General features: G+C 40.4%; 1 protein-coding gene across 1 annotated transcript in view; it reads right to left on the reverse strand.

Moving 5' to 3' along the window:
* Positions 1–1,180: 1,180 nt before the first annotated feature.
* Positions 1,181–19,749, reverse strand: part of LOC140239003 (ventricular zone-expressed PH domain-containing protein homolog 1-like) — a 29,404-nt gene continuing 10,835 nt past the window's right edge. The window contains 11 exon segments of the mRNA XM_072318899.1: positions 1,181–1,441; positions 2,091–2,323; positions 2,716–2,830; positions 4,104–4,238; positions 4,863–5,005; positions 5,690–6,459; positions 6,646–6,860; positions 7,878–8,087; positions 11,472–11,635; positions 12,097–12,274; positions 15,972–16,116. Of these exon segments, the coding sequence (XP_072175000.1) occupies positions 1,211–1,441; positions 2,091–2,323; positions 2,716–2,830; positions 4,104–4,238; positions 4,863–5,005; positions 5,690–6,459; positions 6,646–6,860; positions 7,878–8,087; positions 11,472–11,635; positions 12,097–12,274; positions 15,972–16,116 (2,539 nt within the window). The 3' untranslated portion in view covers positions 1,181–1,210.

A 19,749-nucleotide genomic window follows, 5' to 3' on the forward strand; every position in this document is an offset into this window, starting at 1 on the left:
AAGAGTAGATTTCAATAGTGAGAGTCAATGTTTATTTCTATTTCTGGGATTGAATTACAAGTTAGAGCCTTTGATATTTGGGAATTTTTGTTTCTTTCACTTTGGGTAATCGCAGTGAATGAGACACTTAATGAGATTATAATTATAATTATAAAAATATAGATTGTAATTTCATTATTCTAGTCTTTCATCCTCAATCAAGCTTTTGTGTATCTTGTAGCCACCTTTTCCACTCTCCAATTCTCAATACTACCTCATAACATACATGAAAAAAATTGATGTAACATTTTCAAATTAGACCGAATGAATTAATAACAGCTTTGAGAAATGGAATGAGCCATTAGCATTAAGTACATTAATTACAGGTGCTGGTTTTTATTTAGACATTTGAAGAAAAAAATATGAATACAATCATGCTACAGAATACCAAATACATTGCAAAGTTCCTTGATTGTGCTATCTCTTCTATTACTAGTCTGTCAGTACTTGCATGGATTTTTCTTAAGTACCTATGCTGCTTCCTGCTGGAATGCGACACTGACTAAAAAAAAAGTGGGATACAACAGAGTTCTATTTCATTTCAAATAAGCAAAATCACTTCAGGCATGAAATTTGTGCCACATGTGTGAACAAGGGCACTCTGCACAACACGTCTTTAAATTCCGCACGCTACTTCTACGGAGAACAATGCCTCTTGTAGCTGTCCGGGCAGATGTATCATGTGAAAAAAAGGGAGGCATATAATTTACTTGTTCAGCAAAGAAAGAACAAGAGGCGAAATATCTTCAGTTTCACGACCATCATCACAAGAGAAGGCCAGATGGCGACAATGTATGAAATTCAGCTTTAAGAAAAGACAGTTCCTATGAGTAAAAAGACACAGAGAGTGTTGTTGAAAAATTTCTCCAAAACATAAGACTCATATTGTGCATGTGTAATGTGTTGTATACAAGACAAGACACTCCATTTCAAGGTTTCAGAGTAAGGCTTGTCGGCACCCAGCCGGGGATGCATTCTCTGGTGTCAGCTCGTGTTTGGTGGTTGCCATGGTTATGATATCACAGGGTCAGAGAAAGTGAACAAACTCTTGAATTCAACTTTTCGGTGCAGTTGCACTCTTGTATGGATTACTGGCATACCTGACCCCACGTTAGGAGCAAAAATATCTGGGCTTGGAGGATTTTCATCATCATCATCATCGTCGTCACCATCATGTGGTGGACTCATTGTCGCCATGGAAACTACTCTGGCGCTGCCTCATGGCCAGCGTCAGGCACTGGACCCACTGCTCGGCATTGGTGCCGTCCCGCGTCTTGAAGACATATGTCTTGTGGTCGTCCGTGAAGATCTCAAAGGCTTTGGGGATGCTGCGGTCCCGCCGTCTCAGCGTCTTGACACTCTGCACCTTGCTCAGCTCAAAGGGGAGGGTTCCAGTCATTTGCTGTGGGGATGGCAAAGAAAGCATGCACACAAAATTCATCCTGGATTTATTTAAAATATCTTGTTAGTCATTTATCATGATGTCTACAAAACTTTGTCAGGGCTTGTGTATCAAACAGTAACTCTTTGATATTTTATTGAAGAAATTTTATTGAAACTATAATGGTCTTCTGATAAAGGACTTGGACCAGAAATCATGGTCTCTTTTAATAAACTTGAATCAGCAAATCATGTATTTCATATTTTGAAAATGTTTTAATTGAACAAAACTGGGGGTTTCCACATACATTTTCGAGAAAGGAAATACATCAATTACTGTGTTGGTCATAGGTACAGTACGACTGCTCTGTAACATTCCAAATGGGAAGTCAAAAACAAAGTTTGAAATCCATGAGTGTACTTTAAGTAAAAGTCCATGGCTTAAATTTAGTCCATGGGCTAAAAAACATGGGCGAACAAAGTTTACCATGCACAAGCAAGAGGCAGCATGTGTTCATTACTGCATATTTGTTAGTATTCATGACTTGCCATGCACATCAAACTGATTTGCATAATCCATGAACTAGCTTTAGCTACCTTTGTGAATTGTATGTGCATGTATTTCAAAGGTCTGAGATGGCTTGGTGGTGCAGCTAGTGATTTCCACTCACCGACTTATTCTTGCTGTACAGGAGCCTTTCACCAGCCAGCGTGAAGTAGCGAGTTTTCCAGCGTCTGAAGAGCTTCCATCGCACCTTCTTCTCCTTGAGTTGGCCCTCAATGAGAGGTTTTCCTCCAGCGATGAGATCTAGGTCAAAGGCCAAAGGATCAAAGGTCAAGGAAGAGTATCGCCAACATCAATGGAAGATGGCTAAACTTTCATATCTCCCTAGAGCAAAAACATCTACCTGTTACGATAGTCATGGGCATTCATTCCATGCAAGGGATTAAAATGGTGCATGGCATTAAGACACACAGACATCCTTAGAATATGTGGTATGTGGAACCATTAAAACAGAATATATCCTTATTTTTATGTATCTGAAGTTTTGTTTTGTTTTGTTTTTTTTTTTTCATTGGCTGAGACTGAATTGATCATTCAAAGAGGAAAAACAATTTGGACTATGACATTGTGCATTAAATGGAGTCCACAGAGTTTCATATGTAGCACAAGCTGTTATCATATATGTTGAAGTTGTGTGTGTGTGTGTGTGTGTGTGTGTGTGTGTGTGTGTGTGTGTGTATGTGTTGTCATTCCTGGCAGTGGATTGACACATGTCTCCCAAAGATTCTCACCCATTCTCCTTGGATTACTGCACAGAAAGCAAGCCCACTGGGACAGCTGGGGGTTAAAGGTGAACATGTCGTAGTAGCTGGCCTGGCACAGCTGTCGGATCAGACTCTGCTGCACCTGGAAATGAAACAGAACTTGCTTATAATACTAACCCTTTTGATGTGTCCAGACACCTGGCTCAACTTGTAGAGCTTTTTACATCAAAATTTGGTAATCCTCCCAAACTTGACCTAGTTGTGTAAGTTAGCTAGCCCACTAAGATGTGGCAATGTGCCTTAGTCCAATAGAAAGGCCATGGTAACAAAATAGGGACTAGGGGATTAGGTAATCTCTATTCATTGACAATTACTTTCAAGACATCTGTGCTAATCAACGAAGAAACCACTCCTATGCAGATACTTACAGGCAGACAAAGCAGAAAAAGGGTTCGAGGAATATAACACATTTTAAGTCTATATAGCAGACAAATTTACAGCAAAAGTAGACTAGAACCTTGAATAACAACACTCAGCAATATTGGCATTCATCCTTATCATCATTATTGTGAGGTTAAGGTGTTTCAGTTTCCTTCTCATTTCTGTCAAAAGAATCACGAACAGCATGGATGCAAAATTGAGCAGGAAAGGGCAAATGTAACAATAAGTATTAAAGTGACAGGGAAAGATAAGATTGTGAGCAGGCACAGACGATTTGTACCATCACAAGAGCAAACTGACAGAGACCTACCAAAGTTGGAATACAACTCCTTCAGATGACATACTGTGAACATCATTATTTTTACACATTTAAATTCTTGCACTGAGCAGCTCTACTTCTTGAATTCACTCTGTGCAAATGTTAGCTCATATGTTTGCCACCAATTCACAAAAGAGACTGAATTTAATCAGACATTTCCAAGCATGAAAATCGCTGTAATAAGTACAACTTTGCTACGCAACATGCATATCGACGTGAGCGCATTATGCCTCATTCTACTGCTAGACAAGTGCCCATTACACAAGCATACACATTACTTGATTACAGCGTATACATACAAATGATCCATTCGAACGTACAGCTAGCATACACATATATGCAGTTTAGTATGTATCAGTTGACAAAATGTACGATTCAACCGTTAAAAATATGCATAAAACACTGTTAAGATATTCTCGCTGGTTTTAGAATTTGCACAAGCCAAAAAGAGTGCAAACTCTGCAAAATTAATGAAACACAAATACTTCTGCATTTACAGTATTCAAACATCATGCCACTTTCATATCAATCAATGCAGTGATATCAATAAAAAAAAAATGAAGAAAACTCCATGAAATGTTTTCCTAGACTGTATAGAAATTGAATGATCACTGCTAGAGACTGGGGTGTCAAGAGTACATGTCTGCTTGCCTACCTTGGCATGGGGGAAGTTTTGAATAATGAGTTTGAGGAAGGTCATGTTGCCTCCCACAGTCTTCTGCTTCTCCAGGCTCTTCTTGAGGCTCTGCACCGCCTTGTCCTCATGGGAGACCGGAGTGGGTGAGTTGGCCTTGGCAATAGGAGGTTGGAGAGATGCAACAACAGGTATCATATAACCTCATTTTTTCTTTATCATACTTCCTTTCTCAAATCTCAGGAAACAACGTTAATGAGTACTATTATACACGAAGATCAGATAATTGTACAAAAATCACAAAAGTTAATAGAACTTGTTTTAAGTTATAAGTGTCAGTTTAAAGTATTACGCTGTGATGGTATATGTTGCATTCTCTGTCAATATGTTTCAGTTCCAGTTTGTGTAATGTCTTTCAGTATGTTTGAATGTACTCTATGTATATCTGTTGCAATATCGCAATATTCCATATAAAGTACAAAGTACACATCGGTATTGTCAATATATTGTGCCATACACATCATTAAGATCAAGTATAGAAATTATTGTTCATAATGTTGATATCAACTGTTAGCAAAGTTCCACATTGACCATGTAAACCATAATACACCATGATATACCTAAACACTATTAACAAACATACACATACACACACACATACACACACATACATGTACATATAAACTAACATGTACACGATATTTTTACACATACACACAGTTATGACCTTGATCATTTTTTCTTGATCATTTTTCTTTTGGAGAATCTTGAAGTACTCACTTGGAGATGTAAGTATTTGAGATGTATCCAGGGCACCATCTGCTTTGTCTCCATGGAGAAAGGCACATTGCTGTAGAGACAGTGGGGACCCTTCATGGCACAGTAGAAGTCTATTCTGCCGACAGGCCTGCTGTGGCCATCTTCTGTTGTTGTTGTTTTGTTTTTGTTTTTTTTGTTTGTTTTTTTTTTTGGGGGGGGAGGGGGATCAAGAATGTCAAGGTCAATGTCAACATAATATTATAAAGAAGAAAATAATCTTAGATCATTTTTCCACTCTAAACCTCAATTTCCTTGGTGTTGCTGAACAAAGTTATTTCAAGCTATTCTGCTGTAGACAATATTGGTTGCAATTGGACAAAACACAGAGTCTTGGTCACTCTAAGTCATTCTTGCTGTTGTTTTTAAAGGTGCAAGTAAAGGAAACTTTGATGCTGCTGTACCAAATGCAGCTCTTTTGAGTAAAATGTGCCACAGAATATGGACATTGTCTCCTGGGATTGATACTACACATCTATGAGATGTTTAAAGTCACAATTTAATAAGTAAACGGGCAGAGCTATTTTAATTCAAAAGTCATGCTGGACATGACAAATTTCAGGAAAGAAATGGGATCTATTCACAAATTCTGTGCCTGCTTTGTAAGTGTAAAAAAAAAAAATGATCATGATATACAGTACTCAACCCAAAGGCCTGTGACATCTTTTTCTCTGGTGATGTAATAGAAATTCCACATACTGGCAATACAAGCAAACAGATAAACAAACAAACAAACATGTAGGTCAGAAGATTCAGGCAAATGTTCAAGACCAGATTTGGAAATCTCTTACCCTGCACTGTGCACTCCTCTGGAACCGGTATCCTGTCCTTGATGGACTCCATGTAGCTGATGATCTCCCGCTGCCGCTTGACGATGTAGGTCTGCAAGCTGCTGTCACGGTTACTGCCCCCGCTCGCCAAGGAAACCCCGGTGCCCATGGAGGCGACCTCGCTGCCGGGGGAGAGCGTCGACATCGGCGAGTGTGACATGTAATCGGGCGAATGCCCTTGCACATTCGCGCTCGAGTGTGCGCCGCTTCCATTGCTGTGCACAACAGTCTCGGGGAACCCATGTGCTGCTTTTGGCGCTGAAGGTGCACCCCCTGATAAAAGAACCTCACTCTCTTGCACAGCTGCACCGTGTAGGCTCCCTTTGCTTCCCCTTTGATGCCGGTTAATCTTCCGCTCCACCTCCGACTTCCTGGTGGGAGAGGTGGCCTGCTTCCTGGCCGCCGACTGCGTTGCCATGGCACCGCCAGATTGCACACTCCCCCTGCTGTCTGAGCGCCCAGCCAGTTCCAGGACACCCAAGCTATTTGAGTTGGACCGCCCAGCGCCGAGCGGCGAGTGGAGATGTAATGCTTGCTCAGAGAACGAGTGTCCTGGGTGCCGAAGTGGCTGGATGCCGCCAGACATTTCGGCGCCCATCCGCGTGTGAGGGCGCCCTTTCCGGTACTTTCTCCTGTCCTGGTCAGAAATGTTGGTGGTACTGAAGGGTTTGTGGTCCCGAGTGAGGTGGCGGGGTTCAATCATACTCACTGGTCGATGCAGGAGATGCTCACTGATGGGAAGACACAGAAAAAAACAAATCAAAAGTCAACCTGGAACTATATCTAGGGTACCACATAAAATGTGCCTCACACTCAACGCAGCAATTCAGTATACAGAGGAAACACCAATTTCCTAGGTGGAGTTGGTGGCACCAAGCTGAAATATACCCGGATACCAACTCCACCCACTAACTCACCTGCCCACTGTGTCCCTCTGCAGCTGCTGCACAATCATGCGGGCCGCGGTAGAGGGACTCTGGCCCTGCTGCGAGATCTGCTGGATGTAGGGGGCCAGGAGGCCCTTGTAGTGGTCCCCGATGCTCTTGATCTCTATCAGGATGGCCGGCAGGGCTGACTGGTCCACGCAGGCCAGCAGCTGGACCAGGAACTGCACGCACGCCTCTCCCGTTTCCTGGGATCATGCAAGGGGAGAAGGTACACATTGCACATCATCATCAAAATCCTGCAAAAGTCCTAGGAAATGATCTAAGACAATATTACATTTGATTTCATTTACATACGCTTGGGTGCATATTTCTCCAAAGTGAGAAAAGGAAAAACAAAATGATAATAAAATGAAAATAATCGTGCTAAGACCTATGACAAGTTTTGACAAAGCTCTAATTGAGAATGGCATGGAGGATACCATATCTCTATCACATGAGCATTGATACAATGTAATATGTTTGTTTTTTTCAGGAAGCATATTGCTAGTTCGACTTTGTTTATTCCTTTCAGTGGTATGTTATCAAAGCTATCGCGATATACTCATACCCCTAGTTATAAGTGCCTTCTGTCTTGTATAATTATAAAAGAAATTGTACTACCGGTACATACAAAATATGTACCTTAACACACATTTAGCAAGAGACATTCATCGTCCCGCCGATGGGGAGTAAAAAGGTCAATTTTACTTTCCACTTTTATTTACTGTTTCAAGAAATCAATGTTGCCTGGAAGAGGAAAAGGATAGTCTATTCATGCAGACTTCATATCGTGATCATTGTTAAAATCTAGAACAGCAACGAGCCACCACTTTGTGAAAGTCATGATGAGCTTGCCTTCCTTCAAGGAGGTCCCTCACTGCCAACTGAGGTTAGAAAGGAAAACACATTGTGGACACATGGTGTGTTTGGTCTTTATTGAAATAAAAATTCCATTTTAGCAGGCCTTGCACAGGAAAGGTCTAATGGCAGTACTGTAAAACCAGATAACATAAGCAGTGTAAAACTTTCGCTAATTGGAGCCGACGGCCTTTTTCGCAGTGAAACTTTCGCCAATTGCCACTGGCATTCAATGCGTTGTGCACACAAGACCTTTCACATGCATTCTACTTTTGCGAATCATGGCTCCTTACAAAATTTGTGAAAGTTTCATGCATACTGAAATTTCTGGTTTTATAGTATCTATCGCGAAACAAGACACTCACGTAGTTGAGTTTGCCGACAGCGCCGAAAATCTTGCCGGCCATGGAGAGGAGGGCAGGCTGGCGCTTGATGGCGTCCTGGAGCTCAGCGAGGCAGTGGGTGAAGGGCACCGTGTCCACTGACGCTATGTCCAGCAGGGCTGAGAGAACCGTCTGCGAGGTGGCCGCATTGTTCAGGTTGTCCACCAGTACCGACACATAGTCTGTCAAAATCTGCAAAGAGGAACGGCAAAAGATAGAACCCTATTTCAGATTTAAGCATTAAGAGGGTGGTTTTACTGACACATAGTCTGTCAAAATCTGGCAGTGGAAATCAAACAAAAGGCAAAAATTTGAACCTTATTTCAGATATGCATTTGTCACAAATGTACACACAAGTAGTTATGTACATCATATGCATGGTTGTTTTAATGTGTATGTACACAGGGTGACCAGAATAATGGAGAACATTCTATATGATATAGATATAGTACATACAGGCTGACCAGATCAGTGGAGAATTTTCTATGTGGTATACAATGTAGCTACAGTACATGCATGTGACAGGAAATACATTATAGCTCACTCAATCTAGAATAATTTAACCCATTCCAGAAAATTCTAGGAAGTGCTGGTTGAGTGAGGCACTGCCCTTGTAACCCAATGTGATTGGTAGTTAATTTTGGCAATGATGTTATGCACATATTAGGCAGTGAGTCATCCAGGATTCCTGGAATTTGGACTTGCTAGTATGTTCAGGTATGTGGCCCCAGGTTGGAGAAAATTACAGAATGTACTAGAAAGGGGTGAATGAATAGTATATAAGCAGGAGAAATTCTGAGGTAGGCAGAGTACCCAACACCTCTGCTCTGAGAGTTACGTCACTTCTGGCTCTGAAGGGACTTGTTATAGTCAGTCCTGTGTTACCTGCTGACCTGCTATACAAACTGTGTTTGTGGAGATAAGGCCTGGGAGACATTTTGCCTGCAGAGAATTAATTTGCCTACATTGGAGATAGACTCCATGTTTTAGTGTCAACGGACATTGTTACGGCAAAGCTGTGACGGGCTGGATTCCTTGCTGGACATTATAAAGTGAATCATCATTCAACGCATCAACTGGACGTGGTCGTCATAACGTTTGAATTTTGCACGTTTCGCCGTGGACATACACCTTGTTTATCGTGGACTTTACCCCGGATTTATAAAGTGGATTATTGCAACCAGTGCCTTTGGAGTTACGTCGGAGGAACCATTCATCGGTGCATCGAACATCGTATCTGGACACTGTCAAAGGATTACTTGCTTTCAAATTTGGCTGTAAGTGATTTCACTACCGATTTATAATTGTTTTATTGATCATTATTGTACTGATGTGAAAACCGATTACAAGTCTGTACCCACAATATCACTGTTAATAAACCGCCTGAACATTAGTTGATTGTTTCTTTTGTGCGATCATTCTCAGAGTGATTTTGGTCGTAACAAAATTGGGGGCTTGTCCGGGAAGTGAATTTAAAGCCAAACCTAGAATTTGGAACGTTCCGGAACCTAGAATATTGGTACAGACAAAATACCAGTGAGTTGATTGTTCAATTGTACATTGTGTGTAATACATGTGACAATGTCAATCAGTACAATGGATGTTCAGGCATTTGTTCAGAGGACAGATTTGTCCCTCAAAGATTTGCAAAGGTTACGCAAATGTGATTTGACCGCTATTGCACAGCAATTGAATGTTGATGTTCCACAAGGTGTAAGAAAGGCAGAGATTCTTGACTTAGTAGCTGGTCACATGGAGCTCAAAGAAGAAATTGACACTCCAGCTCAAGCTCAAATTTCCGATCAAACACGGCTTGAGCTTGCTAAATTGGAAATCAAGGAGAGAGAAAGAATAAGGGAACTAGAACTGGAGAAAGAGAAGATGAGATTAGAAATGGAAATGAAGGAAAGGGAAAGGGCTAGAGAAATGGAAATGAAGGAAAGAATGGAAATGAAGAAACTTGAAGTGGAGCAACAACTGAAATTGCGTGAGATGGAATTCACTCATGCACAGACTGTCGGAAATCGTGAAAGGGCTCCCCCTGAATTTGATTTGGCTAGGAACATTCGATTGAGAAAAAAACGAACGGCAAAAAAAAAAAATAGAACCCTATTTCAAATGCACGTTAAATGGCTGGTTTTACATTTCCATCAGATCTTAGAATTCACTGAAAGTCACAAATGCTAGAGAAGGAGGATATCCCATCCAACTATTATGTACTACATGCTGTACCACAGATTTACCTGAATACATCTAATTTGAATGGCGGAAAATATATTGATTTTACAGGAAAGATGGTTGCTTTATAAACCAACTGATCATCAGAATAGTGAAGTGATGAACTATGACAATGTTTGACTACACGCTGAAGTCAAGCTAAATGGTGACCTACTTTAGCACATCTGTGTCTACTTCTTATTTATGGGAAAAATAAATTCCCCAAGGTTACATTTTCCCACTGAGTGATCAGCAAATATACTGTAGCTATGGAGAGATCTATCTTTATCTGTCTATCAAAATAATTTTGTTACTGCATGAGTAGGGACCGTGTGACATTCACTGTTGTGATAATACTGTGTATCAGAGGACTACAACCTTGCTTGAAAAATCAATATTATAGTCTGTATGTACTCAAACAAATGGTTCATGCTCTGCCATGCAATATTCTCTATTACATATCTCATTTGATGAATCCTCAATTCTGATTGGATGAAATTGGGGACATAAAGTCAACAATTGACTTCAATGGCTAAAAAGTAGTACCACACTGTCCCACAGTATCAAACCACCCCATAGTACTAAACTGCACTCTATTACCAATCCATCTACTTCTGATTCGGAGTGGCATGTATGTACTGTAAATGCTTGGCTCCTTAATAGCACCCTTAATAGCACAAGTGACCCTTGTCCGATGTGATCTCTATGCAGTTTCTAAGGCAGCACAGACAACAATTTGTTCATAATACAATTGCAAGTGAATTGGACAGTGCGATAGCGACTGATCTGGAATTGGAAGGTAAAATATTGCCACTTGGATTTGCAACAAGATATTTTGCAGTAGGCAAGTAAAATTTCATTTGTAATCTCATTTGATATATCAAACAGAAGAGGACAGTTTCCATAAGGAGCATTATTAAGATTATTGCCTTTCAGGACCTCAACTCCATGCTACAACCCTCGAAGCAAGCTTCTCAGGTCATAGCATGCAATTGAGATCCCTTGGGGCAATAATATCAATAATGCCTCGGAAAGTAGTCAGTCCATGGCCCCACTTCAGAAATGATGTAAAGATAGCAAATCTAGCTGGAATAGCAATGTCACATAGCAACAGCTCATCAAGAAGAAGGATTCTTGTCATTACCATGACACTTGCCACTGTAGCAAGAGTTGCTATCATAAACTCCTTTTTATGAAACAGGGCCCATATCTGTATGCTTTTTGTATCTCACATGAATAATTAGCTCTTATGCACGTCTACTTCAACACGGCTGAAGGCCACATTGCAAACGGGGGTAATTATGCCTTCATGGGGGCACATAATCAATTAGAGTGCACATGATATACAGTATATCGTACCGCTGGTTTCCTCTTTGCCACAAGGGCAATCAGCTGCAGTATGTTTGACTTCTCATTCTCGTCACACTTCGGGAGGATGGAGACCAGGTCCGAGAGACAGTTCTCTATCGGGCCGGGATCCTCTGTGTAGATCTGGGGTAGGATGCGTGTTAGGGATCGGTTGCCTGGGGGTGGAACATACGAAAAATTCTCAATTATGTGAATTCCACATGGTATAGAAATGATGTTTAGGTCCAAATAAGACCCGGAAAATTGGTCCACCATCCACATTATGGATGAGTAAACTAATGACCACTTACTACAATCTCACACAGCTAGAACATGGAAAACATTGTCAAATATGTCTTGAAATGCAGTTTTTCAAGTTGCAGTTGATGGAGCATTCATTCTCACAGCAATGTGTTTGATGAAAATAACTACCTTTTAACATAACTCCTCAAGTAATGGAATTCAATCAATTTTCACCATAGGCTTCAAGATGAAATGCATTTTTGCCATCTATTTCACATGGGATGGCAGAATTTAAAGAAACTCAAACAGACTCAAAATACGATGACACTCAGTATTTCCTAAAAGCTACCAATCTTCCCTGAAAAAAATTTGACCCCTCCATGATGACACAAACCTTGCGTGATGCTCTGGATAATCTGGTGACAGTATACTGCCAGGAGATGAGCGTTCTCAATCGCTGCCAGGGCCAGGTAGCTGGAGACGTTGCGTATCAGATCGCGGTTGCCATGGTGAAGGAATTGCACAGCTACAGGTAGGGCCAGCTCCATTACACTGCGCTTGCCATAATTTTGCTGTAAGTCGAAGAGATCGAAGATGTGATAGGAGAATATCCTTCTCTCCCTCTGTCTCTTTCTTTCTTTCGTTTAAAGGGTGTGTACAGTTCTGGTCGAGGTGAGGATTTAGCTTTTAACATTTTGCGAGATATTCAGAAACCACTCGATGAGATGTCAAAGAGCATGTAATTCTAAAGGGTATCAAAAGTTTATTTGACGAAAATCGGTTTTGAAATGGCTGAGATATCCAAAAACAAGGTGAAACAAAGACATCATAATAAAGTTGTGGCATGTCGCCTTTTATTATTATCACTTTTTTGGATATCTCAGCCATTTCAAAACCAATTTTCATCAAATAAACGTTGAATCCTTCTTAACAAAATTAATGCTCTTTCATATTTCATAAGAGGCTTCTCATTATCTCATTAATGTTCAAAACACGAATCCCTTACCTCAACCAGTACTGTACAGTCCCTTTAAAGGCTCTGTGAAGCTGGTCCACAGTAAAATCTTTGTAAGACCTCCTTTTCCAAACCTTAATACCGGTGCATATCATGCCATTTCCAATGATAAAGGAAAACTCAAGTCCGTACACATGTCTTGACTTTAACAAAGAAAAGAAAATTAAATCAAACAAACAGACAACTGACATTTCACTATGAGTAATTAAAACACATTAGGTCCTTGGTCTCAAGCAGTTTTCACCCCTCCTTACCATATGTATGTCCCATAGATTTTTAGAATATCACTTTAAGGTACTACATGTTTGAATGAGGTTACATTAGCCCAGGTTATATATTGGAAGGATCAAGAGCAGCCGAGGATACAATCCTGATCGATGAACAGCATTGTTCCGGAAAAGTTAAGTAAGTAAAGTAAAGTATGGTATGGATTCTCTTTTTAATTCCACACTGTGTAGAAAGATAATTTACTCATAAGAGATCATCTGCAGATTGTATCAAGCACGACATGGCACTGACTAAAAAGGGACAATGCTTGCTAAGCGCATCATGCATATAGATCCTATCAACATTCCACATTTACTGTAAATTCACAAATTGAATATAGTGTACCCTTACAGTAGTGTACAAGGAATATTATGTCACACTCAATATGTGAAAAGATATTGAAAAAAGGGTTATGAACACACAAACACACATATACACACACAAACACAAAGGAGAGGACATCACAATACAGAATTCAATGGTGTATACATTGTATATGTATCAGTCTTTAGGTAAAGTCTTCACAAACTATTTTAGCCATAACATGGGATGTGATTCCCTGTAGTCTAATTTCAAGGAGCTATTGTAGATGTGGGAGACAGAAAAGTTTACTTTCTAAAGCACACACTGTAGCTGATTTTTCCAGTCAATTAAAATACTTAAAAAAAATCAACATCTAACACAACATCACCTGAACACATAACAGAACTGAACAGTTCACTTTTTTCATCGGATCAGTCAGAATCAAAATCACAGCGCAGACCACAGGCATGGGATGAAATGTAATTTTTAAACATTCATGTCAGTTCATAAGTTGGAAGGTACACTGTATGTCCCAAGAGTGTGGCACGTGCACTTGAAATCAAAATTATCTACTAAACCCTCTAAATCATAAATTATTTTACAGAGTTATGACTGTAGGAGGATTTGGCTTAAATGGATCAAACTTTCTGATAACATCATAACTGAGGATTACTCAGTCCCTAAATTAGAACTTTTGCATTCTTATCTCCCTCCTGAGCAAAATGTTTCTGTCAGATACAATCGATCGTAGAACATGATATGTGGCTCACAGCCCACATGAAATCATGTACAGTATCTCACATTTCAATGTCACCATTTGACTCATATGATTAGTAAGGATATTTTAGCTCGCTAACCTGTAGAGTTTGATTAAAACTTAAAGATATTGATCTCAGTAAACTTGCCTCCTCTATGGCTAGTCTACTAGAATGGGAATGTATATATATTTTGAAAATTAATCAAAAAGCATGGCTTTGTACAAAGTCTATTTGTTCAAATCATTAGTATCTTTGCGACATGCAGCATGAGATGTGAGCACGCAGATAGAATATTTTTCAACTCATTTCTCATACAAACAGAGATTAGAATTTAACATTTGCACAGTTTACAAAATGGTTAATTCAGTAAACAAACATTAATGCTTTAGTGTTGTCTCCTTTTAAAGTCAAATCTTAAGTATCTATAGGCCATGATTACTTTAACATGCAAACCCTGCATGCTATCCAATCACACAGACTCTCATACATGCACACAGCTGGAAAACAATGCACACTGGAGAATGTTACTAATCACACTGTCCTTTCGCTTATCAAACCTGAAGCCTTCTTACAGGTTTGAGAATTTTGACATTACTTAAATCAACTGTTTATATTTGTTTTGATGGTCAAAAACAAAAGGCCCAATGAATCTTAACATTGACTGTGAAACACACACACACACACACACACACACAAACTGCATGAATTTGCTACTATTATACAGACTATTTACATTTCATACTACCACTGCACATTAAAGCTGTTTGCTCTTCTCTCTCTTCGTACAACAAACAATTCTGAAGAAAACAGGTTCAAGTTTGGGTTTCTCTCACGACTTTACATCTCGGTAGGCTTTTTACCATTTGTAGCAAATTTTATGAACATGACAATACAACATGTCCATGATTATTATTACTAGTTATGTGTGGATCACCAAAATCAAGTATAAACTCATTGGCTCTTAAGAAATCATAAATGTCCTGATCATACAGATATTTTATAGTATAAATCTGGATCAGTGGTGGGCTGGATGGGGGGTATATTATTGGCGATGGCAACCATTCTTTGATAAAGCAGTCGTTGGCTCAATGTGTTTTATGAATTGCCATCCATCAGTATGTCTGCATACAAGAATAGACATCAGCTAACGAATACTGTCAGCATGGAAGCACTCTTGATGGATTAATAGGTTGCATAGTAAACAGATAATATATGTTTACTCATGAACACCCTGACACGCAACGACCATCACATCCGATTATAGTATACTTGGGTTATGGGGGTTTTACCAGCATGAGAAATCTTGCCCAAGGTTTTCATGGTATTTTGGGTAATGTGACATTTTAGCATGCTGTCATCTGAAATCTGCATGAAGGGGGAATTTCCTGTGTTCTAAATGGAGGTGAAGTTTTCTGACAATTGAAAGGGGTTGTAACAAGGGGCAAACTACTCCATATATTTAGCAACTCTAAATTTTTGTGAATCAGGACTCCCCGACAATTTCGCGAGTGGTTAAATTTGCGATCGTGGAGTACTACAGCTGTAGTACTGCTGAACGGAGAAATATATCCGTCACATTCATATTGGGATCAGAGTCAATATCTTCATGTGTCTTTAATTTCGCGAATAGCACCCGACTCGTAAAATTCGCGAAAATAAAAACCTCGCAAAATATTCAGCGTATACAGCAAATAATTACAAAATGCTGCAGTCTACTACATGTTTTCCACATACAGTGTGCTACTGCACATGTCATAATCGGAAAGCTATCGTTCTATCTGTATCAAATGAAGTTCCATAGATATTGAAAGAGCTTGCAATAGGTTTAATTGTTGCTGGAGGGTGGGGAGGGGCTGAGGAGGTGATGGGAATGAAGCGGGGGAGGGACAGTGGTGACGGGGGAGGGAGGGAGCGTGGGAGACTTACCATGAATAGGCAGCTCATGACATCGGAGGCGATCTTGGCGTGGGGCGGGTCCTCGTCTCGGTGCGAGAGCTTGAGGTTGTGGTGCAGACATGACTCCCACAGGGACACCAAAGCTCCTACATGCTGCTCTATTGAGCCAGTATCCCTGGGAATACAAGCAACAATATAATATGCATGGAGTTTATCACATCGCAAAGAAATAATCAGTCTAATATATATTTAAAGGGAAATTCCATTGATCATAATATCATGTTGCTTTGAAAGAAACCAGAAAAATTAGAGAAGTTGGCAGTGAAGGTTCGATTAAAAAAAAAATCAGGTACACACACACACACACACAAATTATACTTATGAACTGTAAAAGTTTAAAGAGTAAAGCAAAATGGCAATTCTGTGTAACATATGTAGGGGTTGAGCAGCTCTCCATTTGGCTTGTACACAAAAATAAGCAATTAAAACTTAATTTTTCTTTCAAGGACCTCAGACCTGTTCTTCATACAATGTACAATAATGTAAGTGTTATTAGTTTTTGCATGTCCTCCTCCTTAAATTTTGTGTACATTGTACAAAACAAATGAAGAGCTAACCCAGGGCTGCACACTAGCGCCGGTCCGACGGTCAAAGACCGGCAAAACTCACTGTCGGACCGGTAACTTTTCAGAAATTGCCAAAGTTACCGGTCCGAAATGACCGGTAAAAAAAAAAATAATGCTATCGGGGTCAGTTCAAAGGTAAGATGAGGCAGACATCGAATATCAGTACAATCACATATTTATTTACCGGTATTTATTTATTTTTTTTTGCGTACAGATGAACCTAAGATTCTACGCTGTTCGCTCTAAATACTCGCACTCGCTGAACGCTAGCTCACAATACACAATCAGTCGTGAGTGTCGTGCATGCACGCACACGATAAACAATCAATCGGACCCACCAATGCAAATTTGAGCACATGCCAAGTACTGTACGTACTGTTCCCACCTGTACCTCCCTGCTGCTGACACGGTACGTACGCAGGGACTGCTGTCATTGCAGTGTATTTGAATACTAGTAACTCGTTTTCAGAGCGTACAGTGAGACAATATGGCATCGCGCACGCTGTGTCCTTTGTTGCGTACAGTATCCCTCAACCCCGTTCGTTCGTTGTGATCGGTGTTACCACGTGGTTACATCAGAGAGATCGCGAGCTCTAGAGAGATAGTGGGGTGCACCACAGAGTGAGTTCTGTGTAGTTTGCAGGCACAAACCCTTGTTGGTCGTAAAGGAGTCTGCGCCAAGACTACTACATGCACCACTTTGGCACTGTCCCATAGACCCTGTGTTGAAGCTTAGGCTGCAGTGTAGTGGTGCGTGTATTAGTCTTGGCGCATGCAGACTCCTATACGACCAACAAGGGTTTGTGCCTGCAAACTAAGTTCTGTGGGGTGCACGCATAGAACGTGCGCTCCAACGTATCTGCAGTATTGTATAATATTCCGCTCAGTTCGTGCTGTTTCCGAAGGCAAGCTCGACTAGGTTGTCCTGAATCACAGCCGCAGCTTCTTGGCAGTTACTAACAGCATGTCCACTACCGCGACACGCGCGCAATTCTTACGTTGCATATGTCTTTGTTGTACCAAGGAGCTATATAGCTCCTTGGTTGTACTAGTACTTTTAATAGTACATGTACCATAGTGTGTGTTCAGCAGTGAAATGCGAAGTTGATGCTACTACTCTACCATGCCTAGTTATGTCACATAGGGGAACGCACGTGGGCATTTTGGACGTGTGAACATGTAACATATTTGGTCATGGGCTGAACGAAATGTTTTGTCGTAAATGATTAGGGCGTGAATGATCTGTTAATGTTATCATGGATACATTTCAGAATTACGACTGTAGTCATTTCACATTTAATAATTTGCTTGTGTACACTGTATTAAATTTTCGCCTCTACGTTCCGGTTTAATACGGACTATTTTCGAATTAGTGAAATGTTTGATTCATGAACCGGCCGTTGTTTGAAAACAGTGTTCAAATCTTTGTTTTGTCAATATTTGAAACATTTTGTTCATGATATTAGAATTTCGTCGATAACAGCATCGCCGTGACAATGAAACGAATGCAAGCAATAATTTTATTCCGATGAAAAACTGAACTAATTGTATTCCGATTAAAAAAAAAAAAAAAAAAAAAATCAGTCTTACATACATCCTCAGTTCCACACATAGGCACACACACACCCTAACCTTTGAAATTATATGTCTATTTTACATCAAAAAATGTAGGGCCTAGTGGAGACTGTCTATTACTATTTTAATGAATCTACGCGAAACAGACACGGAGTATTAAAACATCCCTCCGCATTTCTTTTAATATAGAACACACAAAATTATACACATACAGACACATGCACACTGCAAACTGACCAATCCATCAAGCGTTCGATGTGACAATTTTACACGCTTACTTGTCTTGAAACCGTAGAGCCCCTACCCTAGCATTTCCGTGGTAATTATTTCGGCAATAACTCATTTTAGCATAGTATGATATTTTTTACGCTTGTTTTGCTAACTTGCATTTTGCCATGGAAAGTTGCCTACCGGTAAGCTAATCCCCTGAAGTGAGACAGCGCCAATTTTTTTTTTTGCTTTTGCTCCCTCGAATTAATCTTTACTCAAACTTTAAATAGCCCGTGGTTGACGCTAACCATAACCAACGCTGGCGTTAGCTTTAATCTTTGCGTTGTCTCGAATCTGAAAATTAATCATAACTTAACCGATTGCCAAAGGCCCAACATTCAACCTCTGTGGAGTAACTGTCGCCATAGCAATCGTAAACATCGTCCCTGGGTTTAACCTCGCACGTGGAGGTGTTTTGGGAAAGTTGGGATCCCCAGGCACGTCGCACCAGCACAGCCAGCTCACGTGCCTTGCTATGATCAATCCATTTGAAATAAGGGGTGGGGTGTAAATCTTATTCGAAAATTTCCTGGACAATAAAACGAATAAAAGAAAATGTTTTGTATTTTGTATTTTGTTATAAAAATGTGACCAAACACAATTATGAATCAATTTGTCAAGGTTATACTTCTGACTATTTTACCGTCTTCTTTTATCATCAACAAAGCTCTAACACCCCGTCAAACTAATTAAAAAGTCCCACTTTTGCCCACGTCTATCAGCCGCTCCAAGTTTGGTTTTTTTTTTAAACACGATATCGCACGTGTTTCTGTTTTGGTTATTGAATGCCATCATGAGTACGAGGAAATTGTCAGCGTTTGGATTTGTTCCCAAAAGAAAACAATCGGAGATCGAGAAGGAAGGTGCGGGGACAACAACCAAGACAACGGCTTTAACTACTGCTCTTCCCATGACCACGGATGCCCGCCCCGCGACGCAGACCGCTCTTCACTTTTCGTCAACGGCTCCTCGCCCCGCTACTTCAACCGCTTCTCGCCTACCGACCACGTCTGTCCGCTCAGCGACCGCTTCTCGATCTCGCATGACGATGGCTCCCCGAACTGCCACAACGAATACTCCTCCCCCAAAAAAGACCGCTGGTCAGCGACAGGAGCAAAAGCGAACGTTCGACGAGCAGAAGAGGAGCAGAGCCTTTAACAAGAATTGGAAAAGTGAATTTCACTGGTTATCTCATGAAGACGACAAAGGGATGTTCTGCACAGTCTGCAAGAGCTTTCCCTTGATTGCCGACACTGCGGGAACATTTTTCACGGGATCCATGAACTACCGCAAGTCAACAATTCAATGCCATGAGGATTCGAAGGCTCATAAGAAGT

Source organism: Diadema setosum, chromosome 15 (genome assembly GCF_964275005.1).
Source record: "Diadema setosum chromosome 15, eeDiaSeto1, whole genome shotgun sequence".
Classification (NCBI taxonomy): domain Eukaryota; kingdom Metazoa; phylum Echinodermata; class Echinoidea; order Diadematoida; family Diadematidae; genus Diadema; species Diadema setosum.